This window comes from Capricornis sumatraensis, chromosome X (genome assembly GCF_032405125.1).
Source record: "Capricornis sumatraensis isolate serow.1 chromosome X, serow.2, whole genome shotgun sequence".
Classification (NCBI taxonomy): domain Eukaryota; kingdom Metazoa; phylum Chordata; class Mammalia; order Artiodactyla; family Bovidae; genus Capricornis; species Capricornis sumatraensis.
Window position 1 is genome coordinate 97,085,368 of NC_091092.1, and position 26,391 is coordinate 97,111,758.

The 26,391-nt window shown below is 39.5% G+C and overlaps 1 protein-coding gene and 1 non-coding gene across 3 annotated transcripts in view; one reads left to right on the forward strand and one right to left on the reverse strand.

Moving 5' to 3' along the window:
• ARHGEF9 (Cdc42 guanine nucleotide exchange factor 9) overlaps positions 1–26,391 on the forward strand; it is a 156,954-nt gene that overhangs the window by 40,681 nt on the left and 89,882 nt on the right. For both annotated transcript variants that reach the window (XM_068962147.1, XM_068962146.1), the window contains exons 2-3: positions 5,788–5,979; positions 21,888–22,067. In XM_068962147.1, the coding sequence (XP_068818248.1) occupies positions 5,788–5,979; positions 21,888–22,067 (372 nt within the window). The remainder of the gene's footprint in view (positions 1–5,787; positions 5,980–21,887; positions 22,068–26,391) is intronic.
• Positions 12,604–12,675, reverse strand: TRNAR-ACG (transfer RNA arginine (anticodon ACG)). The gene has a single exon. It is a non-coding gene; the product is annotated as a tRNA-Arg (tRNA).

Sequence of the window (26,391 nt, forward strand, 5' to 3'; positions counted from 1 at the left end):
AGCTATTAGTAATTGCCTTCCACTCTTCCCCAGTAACATATTGGAAACCTTCTGACCTGGGGGGCTCATCTTCCAGTGTCATGTCTCTTTGCTTTTTCATACTGTTCATGGGGTTCTAGCAACAAGAGTACTGGAGTGATTTGCATTTCCTCCTCGAGTGGACCATTTTTTTTTGTCAGAACTCTTAACTATGACCCATCTGTTTTGGGTGACCCTGCTTTGTATAGTTCATAGCTTCATTGAGTTATACAATTCCCTTTGCCACAAGGCTCTGATCCATGAATGGGGCCAAAGCAGAAACGATGCTCACTTATGAATGTGTCTGGTGGTGAAAGTAAAGTCTGATGCTATAAAGAACAATATTGCATAGGACCTGGAATATTAGGTCCACAAATAAAGGTAAGTTGGACATGGTCAAGTAAGAGATGGCAAGAGTAAACATCAACATCTTAGAAATCAGTGAACTAAAATGCACAGTAATAGGCAACTTTAATTCAGATGACCATTATACCTACTACTGTGTGCAAGAATCCCTTAAAAGAAATGGAATAACCCTCATATTCAACAAAAGAGTCTGAAATGCAGTAATTTGGTGCAGTCTTAAAAATGACAAAATGATCTCAGTTCATTTCCAAGGCAACCATTCAACATCACAGTAATCCAAGTCTTGCTCGAGCTACTGAGGCCAAAGAAACTGAAGTTGATCAGTTCTATGACAGCATACAAGACCTTCTAAAACTAACACCAAAAAGGATGTTATTTTCATCATAGGGGACTAGAATGCAGAAGTAGGAAGTCAAGAAATACCTGGAGTAACAGGCCAGTTTGGCCTTGGAGTACAAAATGAAGCAGGGCAAAGGCTAACAGAGTTTTGCCAAGAAAACATACTGCCCATAGCAAACACCCTTTTCCAACAACACAAGAGTTTACTCTACACATAGACATCACCAGATTGTCAATACCAAATTCAGTTTGACTATATTCTTTGAAGCTTAAGATTAAGAAACAGTATACGGTCAATAAAAGCAAGACCTGGAGCTGACTATGGATCAGATCATCAACTCCTTATTGCAAAATTCAAGCTTAAATTGAAGAAAGTAGGGAAAACCTTTGATCATTGAGGTATAACCTAAATCAAATCCCTTATGATTATACAGTGGAGGTGATAAATAGATTCAAGAAATTAGATCTGATAGATAGATTGCCTAAAGAACTATGGAGAGAGTTTCATAACATTGTACAGAAAGCAGTGACTAAAATTACCACAAAGCCAAGGAAATGCAAGAGGCAAAGTCATTGTCTGGGGAGGCTTTACAAATAGCTGAGGAAGGAAGAGAAGTGAAAGGCAAGGGAGAAAAGGAAAGATATACCCAACTAAATGAAGAGTTCCAGAGACTAGCAGGGGGAGATAAGAAGACGCTCTTAAATGAACAATGCAAATGAATAGAGGAAAAGAATATAATGGGAAATACTAGAGACCTCTTCAAGAAAATTGAGGAGATCAAGGGAATATATCATGCAAGAATGGGCATGATAAAGGAGAGAAACAGTAAGGACCTAACAGAAGTAGGAGAGATTAAGAAGAGGTGGCAAGAATACACAGAGAATCTATATAAAATGTCTTTATGACTCAAATAACCACAATATTGTGGTCATTCATCTAGAGCCGGACATGATGTGGTGTGAAGTCAAGTGGACCTTAGGAAGCATTAATACAAACAAAGCTAGTGAAAGTGATAGGATTCCAGCTGAACTATTTGATTTGAAAAAATCAAATCCTAAAAGATGATGCTGTGAAAATGGTGCACTCAATATGCCAGCAAATTTGGAAAATTCAGAGGTGGCCACAGGACTGGAAAAGGTCAGTTTTCATTCCAATCCCAAAGAAAGGTAATTTCAAAGAATGTTCACACTATTATACAGTATTGCTCATTTAACATACTAGTAAGGTTATGCTTTCTAAGGCCTTAGAAAGCATCACTACGAACAAAGCTAGTGGAGGTGATCGAATTCCTATTGAGCTATTTCAAATCCTGAAAGACGATGCTGTGAAATGCTGCACTCAATATGCCAGCAAATTTGGAAAACTCAGCAGTGGCCACAGGGCTGGAAAAGGTCAGTTTTCTTTCCAATCCCAAAGAAAGGCAATGCCAAAGAATGCTCAAACTACCGCACAATTGCACTCATCTCACATGCTAGTAAATAATGCTCAAAATTATCCAAGCCAGGCTTCAGCAATATGTGAACCGTGAACTTCCTGATGTTCAAGCTGGTTTTAGAAAAGGCAGAGGAACCAGAGATCAAATTGCCAACATCCGCTGGATCATGGAAAAAGCAAGAGAGTTCCAGAAAAACATCTATTTGTGCTTTATTGACTATGCCAAAGCCTTTGACTGTATGGATCACAATAAACTGTGGAAAATTCTTCAAGAGATGGAAATGCCAGACCACCTGACCTGCCTCTTGAGGAATCTGTGTGCAGGTCAGGAAGCAACAGTTAGAACTGGACATGGAACAACAGACTGGGTCCAAATAGGAAAAGGAGTACATCAAGGCTGTATATTGTCACCCTGCTTATTTAACTTCTATGCAGAGTACGTCATGGGAAATGCTGGACTGGAAGAAACACAAGCTGGAATCAACATTGCAGGAAGAGATATCAATAACCTCAGATATGCAGATGACACCACCCTTATGGCAGAAAGTAAAGAGGAACTAAAAAGCCTTTTGATAAAAGTGAAAGAGGAGAACGAAAAAGTTGGCTTAAAACTCAACATTCAGAAAATGAAGATCATGGCATCTGGTCCCATCACTTCATAGGAAATAGACGGGGAAACAGTGTCAGACTTTATTTTTGGGGGCTCCAAAATCACTGCAGATGGTGACTGCAGCCATGAAATTAAAAGATTCTTACTCCTTGGAAGAAAAGTTATGACCAACCTAGATAGTATATTCAAAAGCAGAGACATTACTTTGCCAACTAAGGTCCGTCTAGTCAAGGCTATGGTTTTTCCAGTAGTTATGTATGGGTGTGAGAGTTGGACTATGAAGAAGGCTGAGTGCCAAAGAATTGATGCTTTTGAACTGTGGTGTTGGAGAAGACTCTTGAGAGTCCCTTGGACTGCAAGGAGATCCAACCAGTCCATTTTGATGGAGATCAGCCCTGGGATTTCTTTGGAAGTACTGATGCTAAAGCTGAAACTCCAGTACTTTGGCCACCTCATACGAAGAGTTGACTCATTGGAAAAGACTCTGATGCTTGGAGGGATTGGGGGCAGGAGGAGAAGGGGATGACAGAGGATGAGATGGCTGGATGGCATCACTGACTCGATGAACATAAGTCTGAAATCTGCGAGTTGGTGATGGACAGGGAGACCCGGCGTGCTGCGATTCATGGGGTTGCCAAGAGTCGGACACGACTGAGTGACTGAACTGAGCTCAAGGTTATGCTTAAAGTGCTTCAAGCTAGGTTTCACTAGTACCTGAACTGAGAACTTCCAGAGATACCAGCTGGGTCTAGAAATGGCAGAAGAACCAGAGGCCAATTTTTCACCATTCCTTGGATCATAGAGAAAGCAAGGGAATTCCAGAAAAACATCTGCTTCATTGACTATGCTAAAGCCTTTGGACTGTGTGGTTCTCAACAAACCGTAGATATTCTTAAAGAGATGGGAATACAGGACCACCTTACTTGTCTCCTGAAAAGCCTATATGTGTCAAGAAACAACAATTAGAACCTTACATGGAAAAGCTGACTGGCTCCAAATTGGGAATGGAATATATCAAGGCTGTATATTGATCCCCTGTTTATATAATTTGTATACAGAATACATCATGTGAAATATCATGATCAATGATCACAAGCTGGTATCAAGTTTGCTGTGAGAAATAGCAACAGCCTCAGATATACAGATGATACCACCCTAATGGCAGAAAGTGAAAAGGCACTAAAGAGCTTTTTCATGAGGGTAAAAGAGGAGAGTGAAAAAACTTGCTTAAATCTCAACATTCAGAAAACTAAGATCATGGCGTATGGGCCCATCACTTCATGGCAATTAGAATGGGAAAAAGTGGAAGCAGTGACAGATTTAATTTTCTTGGGCTCCAAAATCACTGCAGATGGTGACTGCAGCCATGAAATTAAAAGACACTTGCTCTTTGGAAGGAAAGCTATGACAAACCTTGATAGTGTATTAAGAAACAGAGACATTACTTTGCCTACAATGGTCTGTATAGTCAAAACTACGGTTTTTCAAGCAATCATATACAGATGTGAGAGTTGGACCATAAAGAAGGCGACCTTCACATAAGGTGGCCAAAGAATTGATGCTTTTGAACTGTGGTGCTGGAGAAGACTCTTGAGAATACCCTGGACTATGAGGTTAAACAAGTAAATCCTAAATGAAATCAACCCTGAATATTCATTGGAAGGAATAATGCTGAAGCTCCAATACTTTGGCCACCTTATGTGAAGAGTTGACTCACTGGAAAAGACCCTGATACCAGGAAAGACTGAAGGCAAAGGGAGGAGAGGGCGACAGAGAATGATATGGTTAGATAGCATCCGTGAATCAATAGATATGAATTTGAGCAAACTCCGGGAGACAGTGAAGGTAGTCCATGTGATCGCAAAGTATCGGACACAGCTTAGAGACTGAACAGCAAACAACAACATATAGCTGTCTATTACACTGACAGTTTGAAGACATTCTCAAAGCACTACACTTTTATTCCCTCACCTCATATTTTATATTTTTGATGTCACATTTTGCCTCTTTTTATTTTATATATCCCTTAACAAATTAGTATAGTTATAGTTGTTTATTCTGCTTTTGTCTTTTAGCCTTCATTGATTAACAATGTTGTGTTTCAGATGTAGAGCAAAGTGATTCAGTTATATGTATGCTTATATCTATTCTTTTTCAAATTATTTTAAGTTACCACAGAATATTGAGCAGATATATAACAGTTCCCTGTGCTGCACAGTGGGTATTTGTTGTTTATTTTAAATACAGCAGTGTGTACATGTCAGTACCAGAGTCCCAATCTATCCCTCCCCAACTCTTCTCCTCTGGTAACTATAAGTTTGTTCTCTAAGTGTGTGCTCTTTAAACTGATGGGTTTAGGTGAGTCTTTGCTTATGCCCCTCAGCAATATCCCTCACTACTGCAAATTGCTACTTCAGAGGTATGGTTCATGGATATCATGTTTCCATCTTTACTACCAATTTCTATCTCGTCCTTTTATGTGCAGTAACTATCTAATCACCCCTCAAAAATAGCTATATAAAAATAAAATGAAGTCCAGTTTTAAAATTGCTCTCTATATAGGTGTAGATTTGGTGTGTCCATGGGAGGAGGTGAGATCAGGGTCTTCTTATGTCATCATCTTGGACCCTTCAGCTTCCAAGATTATAATTTAATCTGTATTTTTTGATCCAGCTGTGATGGCTCAATATGCTCCAGCACAAATGAGTTCTGCTTGCCACAACTCTTTTCTCCTCTGAAACCTTCCTAGCCAAGAAGTCTCTTAGAGATGGTTTAGTCCTACTCTTCTCCATCCTCCATTTTATGGATAGGTCACTATAGGCCTAGAGAGGAATAGACTCATAGATAAGTCCAACAAGTCACCCTAGAGTCGGTCCTGGCATTCAGTTTAAGAGGGCTCTGGTTGAAGGTTCTGGCTCTATGAATACCTGAAGATTTTAGTTTATCCTTTTTCTACTTGGCTGAAAACTTCTCAAAGAAGGAAGCTAACCCATTCTTCTTCTTCTGCCTGCCTCTACAGCTATGGGTGAACCAGGAGGATGGGGTAGAGGAAGGGCCCAGTGACGTTCAGAATGGGCACCTGGACCCCAACTCAGATTGCCTCTGTCTGGGCCGGCCACTCCAAAACCGGGACCAGATGCGGGCCAACGTCATCAATGAGATCATGAGCACCGAGCGTCATTACATCAAGCACCTAAAGGACATTTGTGAGGTAGGCCCAACTCTGATGGTCCATGTGAGGGCCCTTAGGATAAGATAGAGGACACTTCCATGAAGAAATGACAACCTTCCTGGGCTATACCTGTGACAGTCCCAAGGTGTTAGAAAAAGTAGCTGGACTGATCTAGACTCTGTTCAGTGGATGAAACTCCTCCCTTGGGATTACTTTCCCTCTGTTTATTTCTCCCCTTTTTGCTGTCTATCTGTTTGTCTAACTTTCATATGCATATTCATATTCCCTCTCTTTCTCTCTCTCCCTCCCTTCTTCTGTCCACTTGCTGGAATCTCTATCTCTATCCTCCTGGCTTCCTATCCAGTTGTTGCCACCCCATGTAAGGGTTTGACTTCATTATAGTACACACACATCCCTGTATGCCAGTAGTTTACAAATTTGAAGTACACCAAAGTCCCTGTGCGAGCTTGTTAAACATGTCAGAGTTCTTATTTCTTGTTTTTTAAATTGGGCTGTAGTTGCCTCACAGTGTTATGTTAGTTTCTGCTGTATAACAAAGGGAACCAGCCACATGTATACATATATCCACATGTATACGTATATCTCTTCCCTCTTGGAACGCTCTCCCAACCTCCCCCCATCCTTCCCATCTAGATCACCTCAGAGCACTGAGCTGAGCTCCCCGTAATGTATAGCAGTTTCTCACTAGCTATCTCTTTTACACATGATAGTGTATTATGTTGGGCAAAAAGTTCATTCGAGTTTTTCTGTAAGGTATTAGGGGAAAACCTGAATGTACTCTGGCCAGTCTAATATGTCTGCCAATCCCAATCTTCTGTTTTATCCCACCCCTCTCCCTGCCCCGCTGCATGTCCACATGTCCTTTCTCTACATCTGTGTCTCTATTCCTGCCCTGAGAAGAGGTTCATCTGTACCATTTTTCTAGATTCCACATATATGCATTGATATACCATGTTTGTTTTATTCTTTCTGACTGACTTCACTCTGTATGACAGACTCTAGGTTCATCCATGTCTCTACAAGAGATCCAACTTCATTTCTTTTTGACTGACTAATAGTCCATTGTGTATATACACCACATCTTCTTTTCCATTCATCTGTCTTTGGACATTTAGGTTGCTTCCATGTCCTGGCTATTGTAAACAGTGCTGCAATGAAGAATGGGGTGAATGTCTTTCTGAACTGTGGTTATCCAAGTATGGAATTGCTGGGTCATATGGTGATTCTGGGGCTTCCCTGGTAGCTCAGCTGGTAAAGAATCTGCCTGCAATGCAGGAGACCCCGGTTTGATTCCTGGGTTGAGTAGTTCTCCTGGAGAAGGGATAGGCTACCCACTCCAGTATTTTTGGGCTTCCTTGGAGGCTCAGATGGTAAATAAACCTCTTGCAATGTGGAAGACCTGAGTTTGATCCCTGGGTTGGGAAGATCCCCTGGAGGAGGGCATGGCAACCCATTCTAGTATTCTTGCCTGGAGTATCCCCATGGACAGAGGAGCCTGGCAGGCTACAGTCTATGGGGTCACAAAGAGTCAGACATGACTGGGTGACTAATCACAGCACAGCATTGTAGTTCTGTTTTTAGTTTTTTAAGAAACCTCCATACTGTTCCTCTTAGTGACTGTAAAATCTTTTGTACAACAAAGAAAACCATAAACAAGATGAAAAGACAACCCTCAGTGTGGGAGAAAATATTTGCAAATAAAGCAACTGTCAAGGGAGTAACCTCCAAAGTATTCAAACAGCTCATGCAGCTCAATAACAAAAAACCAACACAATCAAAAAATGGGTAGAAGACCTAAATAGGCATTTCTCCAAAGAAGATATGCAGATAGCCAAGAAGTACATGAAAAGATGCTCAATATTACTAATTATTAGAGATGCAAATCAAAACCACAATGATGTATTACCTTACACTGGTAGAATGGACATCATGAAAAAACCTACAAACAATAAATGCTGGAGAGAATATAGAGAAAAGAGAACCCTCTTGCATTGTTGGTGGGAATGTAAAGTTATTGTTTCTGTAGTGCTGCTTAGTAGAACTTTTTGCAGTGATGAACATGTTGTATATCTGTAGTCTCTATTACAGTAGCCCCTGGTCAACCATTTGCTGCTGCTGAGCATTTGAGATGTGGCTAGCATGACTGAGAAATGAAATTGTAAATTTTACTTCATTTTAATTTAAATATCCACGTGTAACTAATACCAACAACTGCATGTGAAAATATTAAGGCCAAGGACTTTGGACCTTAACTTTCTTCACCTAAACTCATTTTCTCACCCCATCCAGGAAGGTTGAAGTTTATCTTCTTCCAGTTCCTCAAAGCAGTAATGTAGGATAGAAAGAACAAGGGCTCTAGACATGGAGTGCTGGCTTTCACGTCTTAACTTAGTCACTAATTAACCTGTGGCCTTGAAGGAGTCCTTAACTCCTTTGATTTTATGATTTCTCCAGTGGGTTTCATTTTCAGTTCAGTTCAGTCACTCAGTCGTGCCCAACTATTTGCAACCCCATGGACGCCAGGGTTTCTTGTCAATCACCAACTCATGGAGCTTGCTCAAACTCGTATTCATCGAGTCAGTGATGCCATCCAACCATCTCATCCTCTGTTGTCCCCTTCTCTTCCTGCCTTCAATATTGCCCAGCATCAGGGTCTTTTCCAATGAGTCAGTTCTTCACATCAAGTGGCCAAAGTATTGGGGCTTCAGCAGGCATGAAAGAGAATGAAATAATGCCATTTTCAGCAACATGGATGGATCTATTTACTGTCATACAGAATGAAGTCAGACAGAGAAGGACAGCTATCATAGGACATCATGATATGGTGGAGGCATGGATCAACAGTGGCCTGACACAGGGTCAGGGACACTGAATACAATACTGGCATAAGCCCTTTTGAAGGAGGTTGCCATTACACCTAACATAGGTTTGCTTCAGGGAATGTGGCCCCCATGCATAAAGAAAAATTGGATTAAAGATTTACTGAGCACAACCCCACCCATCAGACAAAACCCAGATTCCCCAGAGCCAGTCTCTCACATCAAAGAGCTTCCACAACCTCTTAGTCCTATCTGTCAGAGGTCAGACAGGATGAAAATGACAATCACAGAAAACTAAACAAACTGATCACATGGATCACAGCCTTGTCTAATTCAGTGAAAATATGAGCCATGCTGTGTAGGGCCACCCAAGGTGGACAGGTCATGGTGGATATTTCTGATAAAACATGTTCCCTTGGAGAAGGGAATGACAAACCACATCAGTATTCTTGTCTTGACAACCCATGAACAGTATGAAAAGGCAAAAAAGTATGATCCTGAAAGATAAACTCCCCAGGTCGATAGATGCCCAATATGCTACTGGAGAAGAGTGGAGAAATAGCTCTAGAAAGAATGAAGAGATGGAACCATAGTTGAAACAATGCACAGTTGTGCATGTGACTGGTAATGGAAGTAAAGTCCAATGCTGTAAAGAACAAAAATGCATAGGAACCAGGAATGTTAGGTCCATGAATCAAGGTAAATTGGAAGTGGTCAAACAGGAGACAGCAAGAGTGAACATAGACATTTTAGGAATCAGTGAACAAAAATGGACAGAAATGGGAAAATTTAATTTAGATGACCATTATATCTACTATCCTGGGCAAGAATCCCTGAGAAGAAATGGAGTAGCCCTCAAAGTCAACAAAAGAGTTCAAAATGCAGTACTTGGGTGTGATCTGAAAAAAGACAGAATGAACACTGTCCCCTTCCAAGGCAGACCATTCAATATCACAGTAATCCAAGTCTATGCCCAACCACTAATGCTGAAGAAGTTGAAGTTGAATTGTTCTGTGATGACTTACAAGATCTTCTAGAACTAACACCACAAAAAAGGGTGTCCTTTTCATCATAAGGGACTGGAATGCAAAAGTAGGAAATCAAGAGATACCCAGAGTAACAGGCCTTGGAGAACAAAATGAAACAGGGCAAAGGCTAACAGAATTTTGCCAAGAGAATGCACTGATCATAGCAAACACCCTCTTCCAACAACACAAGAGAACACTCTACATATAGGCATCACCAAATGGTCATTACTGAAATCAGATTGATTACATCCTTTTTAGCTGAGGTTGGAGAAACTCTATACAGTCAGCAAAAAGACCAGGAGGTGACTGTAGCTCAGATCATGAACTCCTCATTGCAAAATTCAGATTTACATGGAGAAAGTAGGGAAAACCACTAGGTATGACCTAAATCAAATCCCTTATGATTATACAGTAGAAGTAATGAGTAGATTCAAGGGATTAGATCTGACAGACAGAGTGCCTGAAGAACTATGGATGGAAGTTCATGACATCGTACAGAAGGCAGTGATCAAAACCATCCCTAAGACAAAGAAATGCACAAAGTCAAAATTGTTGTCTGATGGGGCCTTACAAATGGCTGAGAAAAGAATAGAAGCAAAATGCAAGGGAGAAAAGGAAAGATATATCCATCTGAATGCAGAGTTCCAAAGAATAGCAAGGAGAGATAAGAAAGCCTTCTTAAGTGATCAATGCAAAGAAACAGAGGAAAAGACTAGAATGGAAAGACTAGAGTTCTCTTCAAGAAAGAGACACCAAGGGAACATTTCTTGCAAAGATGGGCACAATAAAGGACAGAAACAATATGGACCTAACAGAAGCAGAAGATATACTAAGAAGAGGTGGCAAGAATAGACAGAGGAACTATAGAAAAAAGGTTTAATTAACCAGATAACCACAATGGTGTGATTACTCACCTAGAGCCAGACATCTTGGAGTGTGAAGTCAAGTGGGCCTTAGCAAGCATCACTACAAACAAAGCTAGTGGAGGTGATGGAATTCCAGCTGAGCTATTTCAAATTCTGAAAGATGATACCGTTAAAGTGCTGCATTTCAAATTTGGAAAACTCAGCAGTGGCCACAGGACTCGAAGAGATCAGTTTTCATTACAATCCCAAAGAAAGGAAATGCTAAAGAATGTTCAAACTACCGTACAATTGCACTCATCTCACATGCTAGCAAAGTAATGCTCAAAATTCCCCAAGCTATGCTTCAACAATAGGTGAAATGAGAACTTTCAGATGTTCAAGCTGGGTTAGGAAAGGCAGAGGAACCAGAAATCAAATTGCCAATATCTGTTGGATCATCAAAAAAGCAAGACAGTTCCAGAAACATATCTACTTCTGTTTTATTGACTACACCAAAGCCTTTGACTGTGTGGATCACAACAATCTGTGGAAAATTCTTAAAGAAATGAAAATACCAAACCACCTTACCTGCCTCCTGAGAAATCTGTATGCAGGTCTAGAAGCAACAGTTAGAACAGGACATGGAACAGTTGACTGGTTCCAAATAGGAAAAAAGTACGTCAAGGCTGTATCTAGTCACCCTGCTTATTTAACTTATATGCAGAGTACATCATGCGAACTGCTAGGCTGGAAGAAGTACAAGCTGAAATCCAGATTGCCAAGGGACATATCAGTAACCTCAGATATGGAGATGACACCACCCTTATGGCAGAAAGTGAAGAGGAGCTAAAGAGCCTCTTGATGAAAGTGAAAGAGGAGGGTAAAAAAGCTGGCTTCATTTTACCAAACTCTTAAGTTCATTGAGGAAATTAAGTAAATCTAATATTGTAAGTATTTGGGGAAATGTGATTTTTCTTTCCTTCTTTCCCATTTCTTCTGTTTACCTATCCATCCATGTCTCTCTATTATCTTTTTCTCTTCCTCCTGTCTTATAAATGTTTTTTTTTTTTTAAATTACCCTCTTGAATGTGTTAGGTAACATTGGCATCAAACCACTGATATATTATTCATTCAGCAAAAATTTAGTGGAGCTCTGCTCTTTGCCAGGCCTTGGACATATCTCCTACCCTCAAATTGTTCTGCCCTTGACCAACAGCATATGAATCACCTTGAGTTTTTAAGAAATTCAGAATCTTTAACTCTATTCCAAACCTGAGTTCAAATCTGCATTGTAACTAGGTTAACATTTGACTTACAATACATATTAAAGTGTGTGGAGCACTGCTATAAAATGATAATTATCTTAAACTGTTTACAATAGCCTGGATATGGAAGCCACCTAAATATCCATCATCAAGAGGAATGGATTAATAATTTTGCGGTACATATATACAATGGAATATTAATAAGCCATAAAAAATAACAATATAATGCTATTTGTACCAACATGAATGGATCTAGAGATTGTCATACTGAGTGATGTAAGTTAAAGAGAATGATAAATATATGATATTGCTTATATGTGGAATTCTAAAAAAGACCATAAATGAACATATCTATAGAACAGACGGTTACAGACATAGAAAAGGAACTTATGGTTTTTGAGGGGTAAGGAGGGGAGGGATAAATTGGAAGACTGAGATTGACGTTTGCACACTACTATATATAAAATAGATAACTAATAAGGACCTACTGTATAGCATAGGGAACTCTACTCAATATTCTGTAATGGCCTATATAGGTGAAAGTAAAAGTGAAGTGAAGTGAAGTCGCTCAGTCGTGTCTGACTCTTTCCGACCCCGTGGACTGTATCCTGCTAGGCTCCATTGTCTGTGGGATTTTCGAGGCAATAATGCTGCAGCGTGTTGCCATTTCCTTCTCCAGGGGATCTTCCCTACCCAGGGATCGAACCCAGGTCTCCTGCATCGTAGACAGATGCTTTACCATCTGAGCCACCAGGGAAATGTTCAGCCTACGTAGGAAAAGAATACAAAAAAAGAGTCAGTATATGTTTATGTATAATAGTCACCTTGCTGTACACCTGAAAATAGCACAACATTGTAAATCAAGTATACCCCAATACAAATTTTTAAGATAGCTTTCTTATAATATCTAATACAAGTTAGTACATTCAGTTCTTTACCAAGCAGCCAAAGGATAATATCAATATCTAAGTCAGTTTATATCACTCCTCTGCTCAAAAATTTCCAGTGGCACACCTTTCCCTCCTGAGTAGAAGACAAAGACAGAGTTCTCATTTTTACTTACAAACCTGTGTGATCAGCATTTCCTTACTTCTGTGACTTCATCTCTTGCTCCTTTCCCACGTACTCTCACTTCTTTAGCCACAATGGCCTACTGTTGTTCCTTAAAAAGGCCTGATATGCTCCCCACTCATAGCCTTTCCACTGGCTTTCCCTTCTGCCTAAAGTAGTCCTACCTCAGTTCAGTTCAGTTCAGTCGCTCAGTCATGTCCGACTCTTTGCAACCCCATAGACTGCAGCACTCCAGGCTTCCCTGTCCATCACAACTCCTGGAGCTTGCTCAAACTCGTCCATTGAGTTGGTGATACCATCCAACTGTCTCATCCTCTGTCGTCCCATTCTCCTCCTGCCTTCAATGTTTCCCAGTATCAGGGTCTTTTCCAATGAGTCAGTTCTTCACATCAGGTGGCCATAGTATTGGAACTTCAGCTTCAGCATCAGTCCTTCCAATGAGTATTCAGGACAGATTTCCTTTAGGATTGACTGGTTGGATCTCCTTGAAGTCCAAGGGACTCTCAAGAGTCTTCTCCAACACCACAGTTCAAAGGCATCAATTCTTTGGCACTCAGCTTTCTTTATGGTCCAACTCCAGCATCATACATGACTACTGGAAAAACCATAGCTTTGACTAGATGGAACTTTGTCGGCAAAGTAATGTCTGCTTTTTAATATGCTCTCTAGGTTTGTCACAGCTTTTCTTCGAAGGAGCAAGTGTCTTGTAATTTCATGGCTGCAGTCAGCATCTGCAGTGATTTTGGAGCCCAAGAAAATAGTTATTTCTCCATGTATTTCTCATTCTCCCCTACTATAAAGTAAATTCCAATGAGGGACAGTTTTCTTCATGTATTTACTGATACATACTCAGCATCTGGCACAGTGGTTGGCTGATGGTAGATGCTCAATAAGTATTTTTGAAAGTCAGATTTAATTACAAGTGCACATGTGTATGTACTGCTTTGGCAAAGTACATTCACATCTTGACATTTCATTTTCACACAGGAAATAGGTTATTATTGTCATAACTATTTTTGAGATCAGCAGACTGAATCTCTAAGAGACGAAATTACTTTCCTAGAGTTCTCAGATGCTGGCCCAGTAGGAATATGTTAAGTCTTAGGTGGATTTTATTCCCAACTCTCAAATATCTTGGCCTCTTTTCCCAAATTTCTTGGGCATGGGCTCAGGACAGCAATGCAAGAATTTATCTTTCTGAAAGATGGAGTGTCATTCCCTGCTTTGAGAAATTCCCCAGTCCAACTAACCTAACGAAGTTTTTGTTGGTGATTTGTGAGTTCCATATCTCTTAATTATTCTTGATGCTGAAGCTAATGGTTTAAAAGGGAAATATCTCTTTGTCCCACCCTGCAACCACAGATGTCAAAGGAACATTTAGCTAGAACAAAAGAAGGGTAGAGAAACCTATGTATAGCTCTGTATGTAAGTCAGAAAACAATATTTTAGCTCAGGGTTGTCACCTCTAAATCAAAAGCTATGAGGAACAATATGATTTATAAGAAAGAATACCAAAACCAGAATTGGGATTCCTAAGTTCACATCCCACCTTAGTCACTAACTGACTGAGGAACCTCAGGTGAATCTTTTCCATCCTGGACCTTGTTTCCTAATTCTAAAATTAGCATATTGGAAGAGTTGCTCTTTAAGTGCTGTCTGGATATTACTTTCTCTGATTCTGTGAAATCTAGGTATGCTCTCACCAAGGAACACTGTGATAGTAATCCATGTTACTTCTGCCTTTTCCACCATTTTCTCACTGATACCAATGGAGGCATGTCTTACTCATGCACAAATGTGTTAGCATGGTATCTACTCTTTCTGTAGGTTAAGGGAGATCTATAAATATTGTATTCAGTATGGAAAAAAGTCAGTATCAGAAAATATTCATTTTTTGTATTTATTTATTCATTTATTAATTACTCCTGGAAGCAGAAAGTGCCTCACCATTTAAGTTACACTACACTCATTTTACAAATGTGGAAGTAGGAAACAGAGTTATTTTTATCAAAGTTATTCACTGAAGCCAGTAAAAGAAAGTATATTTTTAAATGAGTTCTCTGAAAAGATGACATTCTTCTTTCTAAATCCAGTGATATAAAAGAGAATTGGCTTAGTTCTAGGCCATCTTAACCAATGGTTTATGGTATTTACTCTTGTTTTAGAAACCATATTATGATCAGGGATACTGAAACACAGGTCAAACAAAGTTAAATACTCTCTGAGTAAGACAATCTCAGTCATCTGATACCTGTGAAATAAATTATGTCCTCAAATGCCTCGAGAAAAGCTGGACTAGTTTTCCTTGGTCATTTGTATTAGTGTCTCATACACCATCAAGTAATTCTTCCTAGACCTGATAGAGTTTCTCATACTATAGCTTCAAGACATTTACATTCGATATGTTTAAGCCTGGAGTTTTCAAACTTACTGACTTTTTCTTTCTGTTAATTGCCTATCCTGATTTACTCCCAATTGTCTTTATATCTTGGTGTATATGTAGAAGATAACACATTGTAATAAGCAATAATATTTGTATAGCATACTAAACTAAAAGGATGAAGCAGCTCATTGGACTTCAGTGACCAGCCCAGGGTTTTCTGGCTGCTCTAGTCTCTACCTATCCATACCACCTGGACACTCGAGGCCCTGTTCCTATCCTTTGCCCATTTTCCTGGAGTTTCTCTCTCTCTCTCTCTCTCTTTTTTTTTTTTTTGCTGATTTATAGGAGTTCCCAGTATATTCCAGATATTAATCCCTTGGCAGTTTTCCAAGTTGCAAATCTTCTTCCTGTCATCCTCTTATTTTTTAATGGTTTCATTTAATCGGAAAAAAAGACTTCATGGACAAAAAAGTGAAAGAAGAAAAGCTCTAGAGATATAGGCTGTGAACAGGGCAAACATGGTTATCATTCCCTAATTATATTGAAATTGTTTTCAAGATATATATCAAGTCTCTTGTCAGGCTTCCAGTCAAAACAGTATATGATATCTGTAGAGTCAGAGCTGAATGAGGCCCTGTAAATCTTTTCTGATATATACATTTTATAGATAGAGTCACCAAGGTCCAGGTTTGCACAGGTCTTTCCCTAAAGGTTTTTTAAAACCATAGTTGATCCAGAGGTTCTTTGATTAATCTTATTTCCCACAAGTCTTTGGAATCTTCTCTGCAGGTCATGATTTTGATTTGTATCTCATATAAGGCACTTATTCTAGCTCATTATATTAGATTTAGACTTTCAGATCAACCCTGAGGGTTTAGAAACAGTAAAATTAATAGTCAACCTTCTTTGCCTATTATGATAGCAATATAGCAGGCCTAATTCATGCTGATTGTGATTGATTTGATAACTCCCACAGGACTGCCTTCACATTCATGCTCACTTTACTTCTAGGAGAGGTGAGGCTCTCAGAAACTACTTTTGTTCAGTTAGTTCACACCTACTGCCATATCACCTTATTCTCTCTTACCATTCAGATGGAGCTAAAAGGTGTTTGAAGCATGCTTGACAGTAAGATCCATAAACCCCTTCTGCTCCCTTTGCCCTGTGACAAGCCTTCAGAGGTCCTCTGCAACTTCTCTTCTCCAGGACAAACAACCCTGGTATTGCACCATTCTTCATGGTGTTGCTTTTCAGGCCCCTCTCTGCCCTGTCTATTTCCTTCTGGCTTTGTATCCTTTTCTTCATGTTTCTTTAAAAATAGGGCTCAGAATTGAATGATGCTCCCCTGCAGTAGTGTGATTGCCTTTCTATTACTTCTCTCATTCCACCTTCTCAGTCTGTTTCTCCTTTATCCCTAACTTAAAATGGCATTAGTTTTTTTTTTTTTTTGAAAGTCATATTCCACTACCAACTCATCTTAAAATTATACGTCCTTAAAAATAAGTGGATGAGAAGAAACAAAGATTGACTGACCCCTAATCAAAGTGCTGTTCATTGTTTTTGTGGAAAATTTGATAAAGTCACTAAGTCCACCAAAGAAGGGAGTGAAAAATAAAATCAAGACTCAGAGAACTAGTCAACTCTCCTGGCCTTTCTCCCCTAAGAAGTCTAGGCAGTTGGGTGAAATAGGGGCTAGGTATGACATTTAAGGGTTCTCTGGCTACTCCCATATCCTTATGTCCCTTTTTAACATTTCCTTCGTAAGGACATGTGTGTGCTAAGTCGCTTCAGTCATGTCCAACTCTTTGTGACCCTATGGACCATAGCCCATCAAGCTCCTCTGTCCATGGGATTCTCCAGGCAAGAATACTGGAGTGGGTTGCCATGCCCTCCTCCAGGGGATCTTCTCAACTCAGGGATCAAATCCATGTCTCTTATGTCTCCTGCATTGATAGACAGATTCTTTACCTCTAGAGTCACCTGGGAAGCCCAATAAGAGCAGTTTCTATCTATTATTTGTAATCCCTTCAGCAAGTCATGTGTCTTAAACACTAGGGATGGAAAATTTAAGAAGACATTAGATTCTCCTCCTTTCCTTGATAATATTATGTTCAAGGCAATCTTCTCAAGGCTGTATTTTCTTTATATTCTCTGGCAAATACTTTTTTCTTACTTTTAATCATAAAGGCACAGTGACACCATTTTGTATTCTACTTCTTAACATTATACCATAAACACATCTCCATGTTACAAGATAGCCTTTCTGACTTTAATGGCTGTCTGATATTCCATTAAGCCAACTGCACCATAATATATTTATTTATAATCTAGAATTAGCTTTAAAGAAAAACAGTTAACAATACACTCTAGGACCCTACCATCCTATGGGTAGTTGCATTTCTTCTAATATATAAATTTATATTTCCTTGTTACAGCACATTACCTTCCTATATAATGTAATATAAAGAAAATGGTATCCTTCACAAAGGTAATGGATAGCATATTGGGGGAATTAGGAAGCCATTCTGAGACCTCTGTCTCTTTCTTTTTCAAACCCCACTTTTTCCTTTTTTTCCCCATTTCTGTTGTATTCCATACTCATGTTAAGATATAACATCCTTGCTGCACTTTTAAGAATTTGATGGTAATTTGTCAGTTCCCTGAGATGTTTAAAATGGGAGCAGTAAACAAAACTATTAAGTATTTAATGAGCTGGTTTATCAGGGGATGAATGAGCTGTCCAGGCTGACTTCTTGTTTCCTTATCATTCACTAGTTCAGTTCAGTTCAGTTCAGTTGCTCAGCCGTGTCCGACTCTTTGTGACCCCATGAATCGCAGCACACCAGGCCTCCCTGTCCATCACCAACTCCCGGAGTTCATTCAGATTCACGTCCATTGAGTCAATGATGCCATCCAGCCATCTCATCCCCTGTCGTCCCCTTCTCCCCCTGCCCCCAAACCATCCCAGCATCAGAGTCTTTTCCAGTGAGTCAACTCTTCGCATGAGGTGGCCAAAGTACTGGAGTTTCAGCTTTAGCATCATTCCTTCTAAAGAAATCCCAGGGCTGATCTCCTTCAGAATGGACTGGTTGGATCTCCTTGCAGTCCAAGGGACTCTCAAGAGTCTTCTCCAACACCACAGTTCAAAAGCATCAATTCTTCAGCGCTCAGCCTTCTTCACAGTCCAACTCTCACATCCATACATGACTACTGGAAAAACCATAGCCTTGACTCGACAGACCTTAGTTGGAAAAGTAATGTCTCCGCTTTTGAATACACTATCTAGGTTGGTCATAACTTTTCTTCCAAGGAGTAAGCGTCTTTTAATTTCATGGCTGCGGTCAACATCTGCAGTGATTTTGGAGCCCAAAAAGATAAAGTCTGACACTGTTTCCACTGTTTCCCCATTTATTTCCCATGAAGTGATGGGACCGGATTCCATGATCTTCGTTTTCTGAATGTTGAGCTTTAAGCCAACTTTTTTGCTCTCCATTTTCACTTTCATCAAGAGGCTTTTTAGTGCCTCTTTACTTTCTGCCATAAGGGTGGTGTCATCTGCATATCTGAGATTATTGATATTTCTCCCAGCAATCTTGATTCCAGCTTGTGCTTCTTCCAGCCCAGTGTTTCTCATGATGTACTCTGCATGTAAGTTAAACAAGCAGGGTGACAATATACAGCCTTGATGCACTCCTTTTCCTATTTGGAACCAATCTGTTGTTCCATGTCCATTTCTAACTGTTGCTTCCTGACCTGCATACAGATTTCTCAAGAGGCAGGTCAGGTGGTCTGGTATTCCCATCTCTCTCAGAATTTTCCACAGTTTATTGTGATCCACACAGTCAAAGGCTTTGGCATAGTCAGTAAAACACAAATAGATGTTTTTTTGGAACTCTCTTGCTTTTTCCATCATCCACCGGATGTTGGCAATTTGATCTCTGGTTCCTCTGCCTTTTCTAAAACCAGCTTGAACATCTGGAAGTTCACGGTTCACGTATTGCTGAAGCTTGGCTTGGAGAATTTTGAGCATTACTTTACTAGCATGTGAGATGAGTGCAATTGTGCGGTAGTTTGAGCATTCTTTGGCATTGCCTTTCTTTAGGATTGGATTGAAAACTGACCTTTTCCAGTCCCGTGGTCACTGCTGAGTTTTCCAAATTTGCTGGCATCTTGAGTGCAGCACTTTGACAGCATCATCTTTCAGGATTTGAAATAGCTCAACTGGAATGCCATCACCTCCACTAGCTTTGTTCATAGTGATGCTTTCTAAGGCCCACTTGACTTCACATTCCAGGATGTCTGGCTCTAAATGAGTGATCACACCATCGTGATTATCCGGGTCGTGAAGATCTTTTTTGTATAGTTCTTCTGTGTATTCTTGCCACATCTTTTTAATATCTTCTGCTTCTATTAGGTCCATACCATTCTGTCCTTTATCGAGCCCATCTTTGCATGAAATGTTCTTTTGGTATCTCTAATTTTCTTGAAGAGATCTCTAGTCTTTCCCATTCTGTTGTTTTCCTCTATTTCTTTGCATTGATCACTGAAGAAGGCTTTCTTATCTCTTCTTGCTATTCTTTGGAATTCTGCATTCAGATGCTTATATCTTTCCTTTTCTCCTTTTCTTTTCACTTCTCTTCTTTTCACAGCTATTTGTAAGGCCTCCCCAGACAGCCATTTTGCTTTTTTGCATTTCTTTTCCATGGGGCTGGTCTTGATCCCTGTCTCTCCTGTACAATGTCATGAACCTCATTGCATAGTTCATCAGACACTCTATCTATCAGATCTAGGCCCTTGAATCTATTTCTCACTTCCACTGTATAATCATAAGTTATTTGATTTAGGTCATCCCTGAATGGTCGAGCGGTTTTCCCTACTTACTACTAACCCAGAAGTGACATGCTAATGTAACATTGTTACCATTTTTTCCAGTTATACTCACAAGCCTACTTTAGGGTGAAAAAGTGGGAGCAGAGGTGAGTCGGTCTCTGCCCCTTGCCTAATGTCAAGTTGGAAAAGTTCCTGCCAGACGATATGCTCACTGATTTTCTTGCTCTACTGTAGCTAACACACTTCCAAAGGTGTTAAGAGTGAAAAAGAGAGAGTGGGGAGAGAAGGGAGGAAAATAGAGATAAGGAAACTAGGAGTTACCTATTAGGCAGAGAGGAACCTTCAGGAATTTATTACCTCTCTTCTTATTAGTGAAAGAAAGTTTTTGAGGGAAGCAGAATTTGGGAATCCACTTTAGTAAAGAGAGTAAAGCTAAAAAGATATTCTGGGAGTAAAGAGTGTCTTCCTCTTGGTCAAGAATTGGATATAAATGAATGTAGGACATCTTGAGCATAGTAGTCAGGGAGGGCATAAGCCATTAATTAAATAAATGTCAACACAGGCACAAACTATTAATTTGCAAATGGTTAAAAGACACTTACTCATTAATGGCTGAATTGGAGGGTAAGAACATAAAAGAGAAGTGAGTTTTTGGTAGGAGTTGGTAAAGGGCATTGAAACCAGGAATGAGAATCTTCCTTGAGTAGCCTAGATGCCTTCATTGCAAACTGTGTTAGAGGAGACAAAATGGAGTTAGACAGGGCCAGAAGTGATAAGTCATTCACCATATTACTCCTCATTAGGGGCTCAACAAATGTTATAAAAATCACATTTAGCATTTAGATAAAAGCAATTGGGCTTAATTCATTCTCACCAGAATTTTTACATGCTAATGATTTCTAATGAAGACCATTACTATTAGTTAAAAATGTACACTGGGATGTTCAGAATGGAAAACTCTGTTTGTTTGTTTGTTTGTTTCCTTTGCCCTGACTTACAATGTGTTCTGAGTCTGGTTGTGTTATCTCAGTTCTCTTATCAGACTAAGAATTTCTTTCATTGATTCCTTTTTCATCAGTGGCTAGCTGTATTAATTCATCCATTTATTCACAAATGTGTCCTAAACACTTACCCTGTTGAAAACACCATGCCTGGGCACCTCTGGGCTTGCTCACTAAGCTGATCCAAATGATCTCTCCTGACCAGCTACTGACCAGATGACTACAATATTCACTTTAAGAATGGTTTGGTTTTGTCTCTTCCTTTTTGGGAAGTTTTCCTACCAGAGCTTTTGGACTGGTCCTACAAGAAATAGAACATTAGAGTTGTGAATCAATTCAGCTAACCCAGTAGCTACTAAAGTAAGTGAAATTATTTGTGCTTAACCAGATTCTGAGAAAGAATCCTATCACTTTTGGGGGTCCTTGTCATAAAGAATGGTGGGCAAAGCTCTATGCTCTGGAATGTTTGCGCTCTGGAGACTTTTCCTTAAGATCCAGCTTTCCTAATTATTCACTGATTGAGTGACTTCCTTCTTTAAACCCAATTTTCTTGTATGAAAAATAGAAATGGTTATTTCTTCTTTACATCATGGAACTGAAATAAGGCTCCCAAATGCTTAAGAAGTGGTAAAATCCTCAAGGAATGAAGGGCATCCTCATCCTGGACTTTTACTTTGTCTGCAGGGCTACCTGAAGCAATGCCGGAAGAGAAGGGACATGTTCAGTGATGAGCAACTGAAGGTGATCTTTGGGAACATTGAAGACATCTACAGGTTTCAGATGGGCTTTGTAAGAGACCTGGAGAAACAGTACAACAATGATGACCCCCATCTCAGCGAGATAGGACCCTGCTTCCTGGAGCACGTAAGCATCTTCCCCTTTGGGAATGGTTTTGAGAGACGTTTGGAATCCATGCAAGGAGTCTCTAAGCTATCTGGTTCTGCTCAGCTGCTTTGTCCCACAGTAGTGGATGGATTCCTCTCTGACCTTGATGTTCACCCCCTTGCTACAGTATGAGAACTTGGAAAGATATGATGACTTGACCAACGACTCTCTTTCTTTACTATTCTCCTCTCTTTTTCTCCTCTTCCAGATAGTTACCAGTAGGATTTTTCAACTTCTCTTTTCTGTTCCCATTGGGCTCAGTTTCCATGGGACCCAACATTTTGGGAGGGACTCTGAACACATTCACATATTCCAGGAGTCTGAGATATAGGAAAGACTATGGTCACCATGAAAGTAGACCCCTGCAAGGCATTTAGGGGAGAACACAAACATATTCACATTTTCCAGGAGTCTGAGATATAGGAAAGACTATGATCACCATGAAAGTAGACCCCTGCAAGGCATTTAGGGGAGAACACTATGGTAGGGGAAATGACTTGTGTAGGAAAAGGGGCCACACGACTTAAGAGAAAGGAGCACTAGAAACAGGGAAGTGAGGATGCAAGCCATAAATATAATGACTGTCTCGGTAACTGGATAAGTTCCTTACCTTCTTTTGGCTTCTTCACAGGGATTTAAGAAGGTTTCACTGTATACTTCTATGGTTCTGTAATATCCTTTTGGATCTTATTCATAGGTAACCTAGTTTTGACAACATTTCTCTCCCTTTTTATAAAGTATTTATTTTTTAAAAGATAACACATTCATGTGGTATAAAATTCAAATGACACATGGAAGTATACAGGTGAAAGTAAGTCTTCTTACAAATTTTCCTACTTTGACTGTGGGAATTTATGTTGAGGCTATATACTTAAGGCAACCCCTATGTTCAGTGATTTTTCTGGAAATCCCAGGACTCAGCATATAGTCATACTCATGGTTATGATTTAATATAACTAAAGGATACAAAGCGAAATCACCGAAAGGAAAAGGTATATGGGACGAAGTCTGAAGGAAACCAGGTATAAATTTTCAGAGTCCTCTCCCAGTTGAGTTACACAGGGTGTAATTAATTCCCTTTACAATGAGTTATGACAGCACATGTGAAATGTTGTCTACCAGGGAAAATTATTAAGGACTCAGTGCCCAAGATGTCTATGGGAGGCTGGTCATGTAGGCATTCTTTGCCTAGTGTGTACCAAAATTCCAGACCCACAGAAGGAAAGCAGGTCTTCAACATAAACCACAATGTTCATACAAATGGTTTAGGCACAGTGAGCCATTCTTGTCAGGGAATGGTGAAAACCCTCTTGAGATCCAAATTCCAAGATGCCAGCCAAGGGCCAACCTTTCAAGTAGGCTTTTTTAAGGATAGCAGTCTCAGGCCTGATATGTTAATCCCCCCCCCTTTTTTTTAACAGCTTTAAACTGATTCAGTCATTCCATAAAACACCTGGGTAGTATTTACCAAAGTTAAGCATGTTTATGACTTACTGGTTTCATTTGTGAGAATATATCCCAGAGAAATTCTCAGAGGTCCATGAGACAGGGAACATTTACAAGGCTGTTGATAACATGGCAGTGTTATGTCATCGAGTGCAGTTAGATGCAGCTTATGTATTTATCACCAGGGCATGGATGTGAAACATATGGGTAATACTTACTCTGGGTTAATATCTAGTAAGAAATAACAGGACTAGATGTGTGTACCCTATAGCAATGTGTGTGAATATCATAAATATATTGAGTTGGGAAAGTAGAATGTGGAATACTGACTCTCAATTAGAGTCTATCCTGTGCCTTGTAGAGTGCTTAACAGAATACCTATTAAGCATTTTCTATCTCCTGGAGGTCAGTAGCAATGCTTCCAGTTGTGACAACTGAAAATGTCTCCAGATATTGTCAAATGAACCACTAATCTATTGAAATGATCTTATGCTTTTACCCTGTAATCTGTTAACATGGTGATTTAGATTAAATAATTTTCATATCTTAAATGAGCATTGCATTGCTGGGATAAATGCTAGCTAATCATGGTGTATTATCCTTCTTCTTTTTTTGTTTTAATTTAATTTTATTATTATTATTTTTTACTTTACAATATTATACTGGTTTTGCCACACATCAACATGAATCCACCATGGGTGTACACGTGTTCCCAATCGCAAATCCCCCTCCCACTTCCCCCCATACACCATCCCTCCGGGTCATCCCAGTGCACCAGCCCCAAGCATCCTGCACCCTGCATCGAACCTAGACTGGTGATTCAGTTCTTATATGATATTATACATGTTTCAATGCCATTCTACCAAATCATCCCACCCTCTCCTTCTCCCACAGAGTCCAAAAGACTGTTCTATAAATCTGTGTCTCTTTTGCTGTCTCGCATACAAGGTTATCATTACCATTTTTCTAAATTCCATATATATGTGTTAGTATACTGTATTGGTGTTTTTCTTTCTGGCTTACTTCACTCTGTATAATCGGCTCCAGTTTCATCCACCTCATTAGAACTGATTCAAATGCATTCTTTTTAATGGCTGAGTAATACTCCATTGTGTAGATGAACCACACCTTTCTTATCCATTCATCTGCTGATGGACATCTAGGTTGTTTCTATGTCCTGGCTATTATAAACAGTGCTGCGATGAACATTGGGGTATACATATGTCTTTCAATTCAGGTTTCCTTGGTGTGTATGCCCAGCAGTGGGATTGCTGGGTCATAAGGCAGTTCTATTTCCAGTTTTTTAAGGAATCTCCGCACTGTTCTCCATAGTGGCTGTACTAGTTTGCATTCCCACCAACAGTATAAGAGGGTTCCCTTTTCTCCACACCCTCTCCAGCATTTATTGCTTGTAGACTTTTGGATAGCAGTCATTCTGACTGGCGTGAAATGGTACCTCATTGTAGTTTTGATTTGTATTTCTTTGATAATGAGTGCTGTTGAGCATCTTTTCATGTGTTTGTTAGCCATCTGCATGTCTTTGGAGAAATGTCTATTTAGTTCTTTGGCCCATTTTTTGATTGGGTCGTTTATTTTTCTGGACTTGAGCTGCAGGAGATTCTTGTATATTTTTGAGATTAGTTGTTTGTCAGTTGCTTCATTTGCTATTATTTTCTCCCATTCCAAAGGCTGTCTTTTCACCTTGATTAGAGTTTCCTTTGTTGTGTGGAAGCTTTTAATTTTAATTAGGTCCCATTTGTTTATTTTTGCTTTTATTTCCAGTATTCTGGGAGGTGGGTCATAGAGGATCCTGCTGTGATTTATGTCAGAGAGTGTTTTGCCTATGTTCTCCTCTAGGAGTTTTATAGTTTCTGGTTTTATGTTTAGATCTTTAATCCATTTTGAGTTTATTTTTGTGTATGGTGTTAGAAAGTGATCTAGTTTCATTCTTTTACTAGTGGTTGACCAGTTTTCCCAGCACCACTTGTTAAAGAGATTGTCTTTACTCCCTTGTATATTCTTGCCTCCTTTGTCAAAGATAAGGTGTCCATAGATGTGTGGATTTATCTATGGGCTTTCTATTTTGTTCCATTGATCTATATTTCTGTCTTTGTGCCAGTACCATACTGTCTTGATGACTGTGGCTTTGTAGTAGAGCCTGAAGTCAGGCAGATTTATTCCTCCAGTTCCATTCTTCTTTCTCAAGATTGCTTTGGCTATTCGAGGTTTTTTGTATTTCCATACACCTTGTGAAGTTATTTGTTCTAGCTCTGTGAAAAATACCACTGGTAGCTTGATAGGGATTGCATTGAATCTATAGATTGCTTTGGGTAGTAAAGTCATTTTCACTATATTGATTCTTCCGATCCATGAACATGGTATATTTCCCCATCTATTAGTGTCCTCTTTGATTTATTTCACCAGTGTTTTATAGTTTTCTATATATGGGTCTTTAGTTTCTTTAGGTAGATATATTCCTAAGTATTTTATTCTTTTCATTGCAATGGTGAATGGAATTGTTTCCTTCATTTCTTTTTCTACTTTCTCATTATTAGTGTATAGGAATGCAAGGGATTTCTGTGTGTTGATTATATATCCTGGAACTTTACTATATTCATTGATTAGCTCTAGTAATTTTCTGGTGGAGTGTTTAGGGTTTTCTATGTAGAAGATCATGTCATCTGCAAACAGTGAGAGTTTTACTCCTTCTTTTCCAATTTGGATTCCTTTTATTTCTTTTTTTTGCTCTGATTGCTGTGGCCAAAACTTCCAAAACTATGTTGGATACTAGTGGTGAAAGTGGGCGCCCTTGTCTTGTTCCTGACTTTAAGGGAAATGCTTTCAATTTTTCACCATT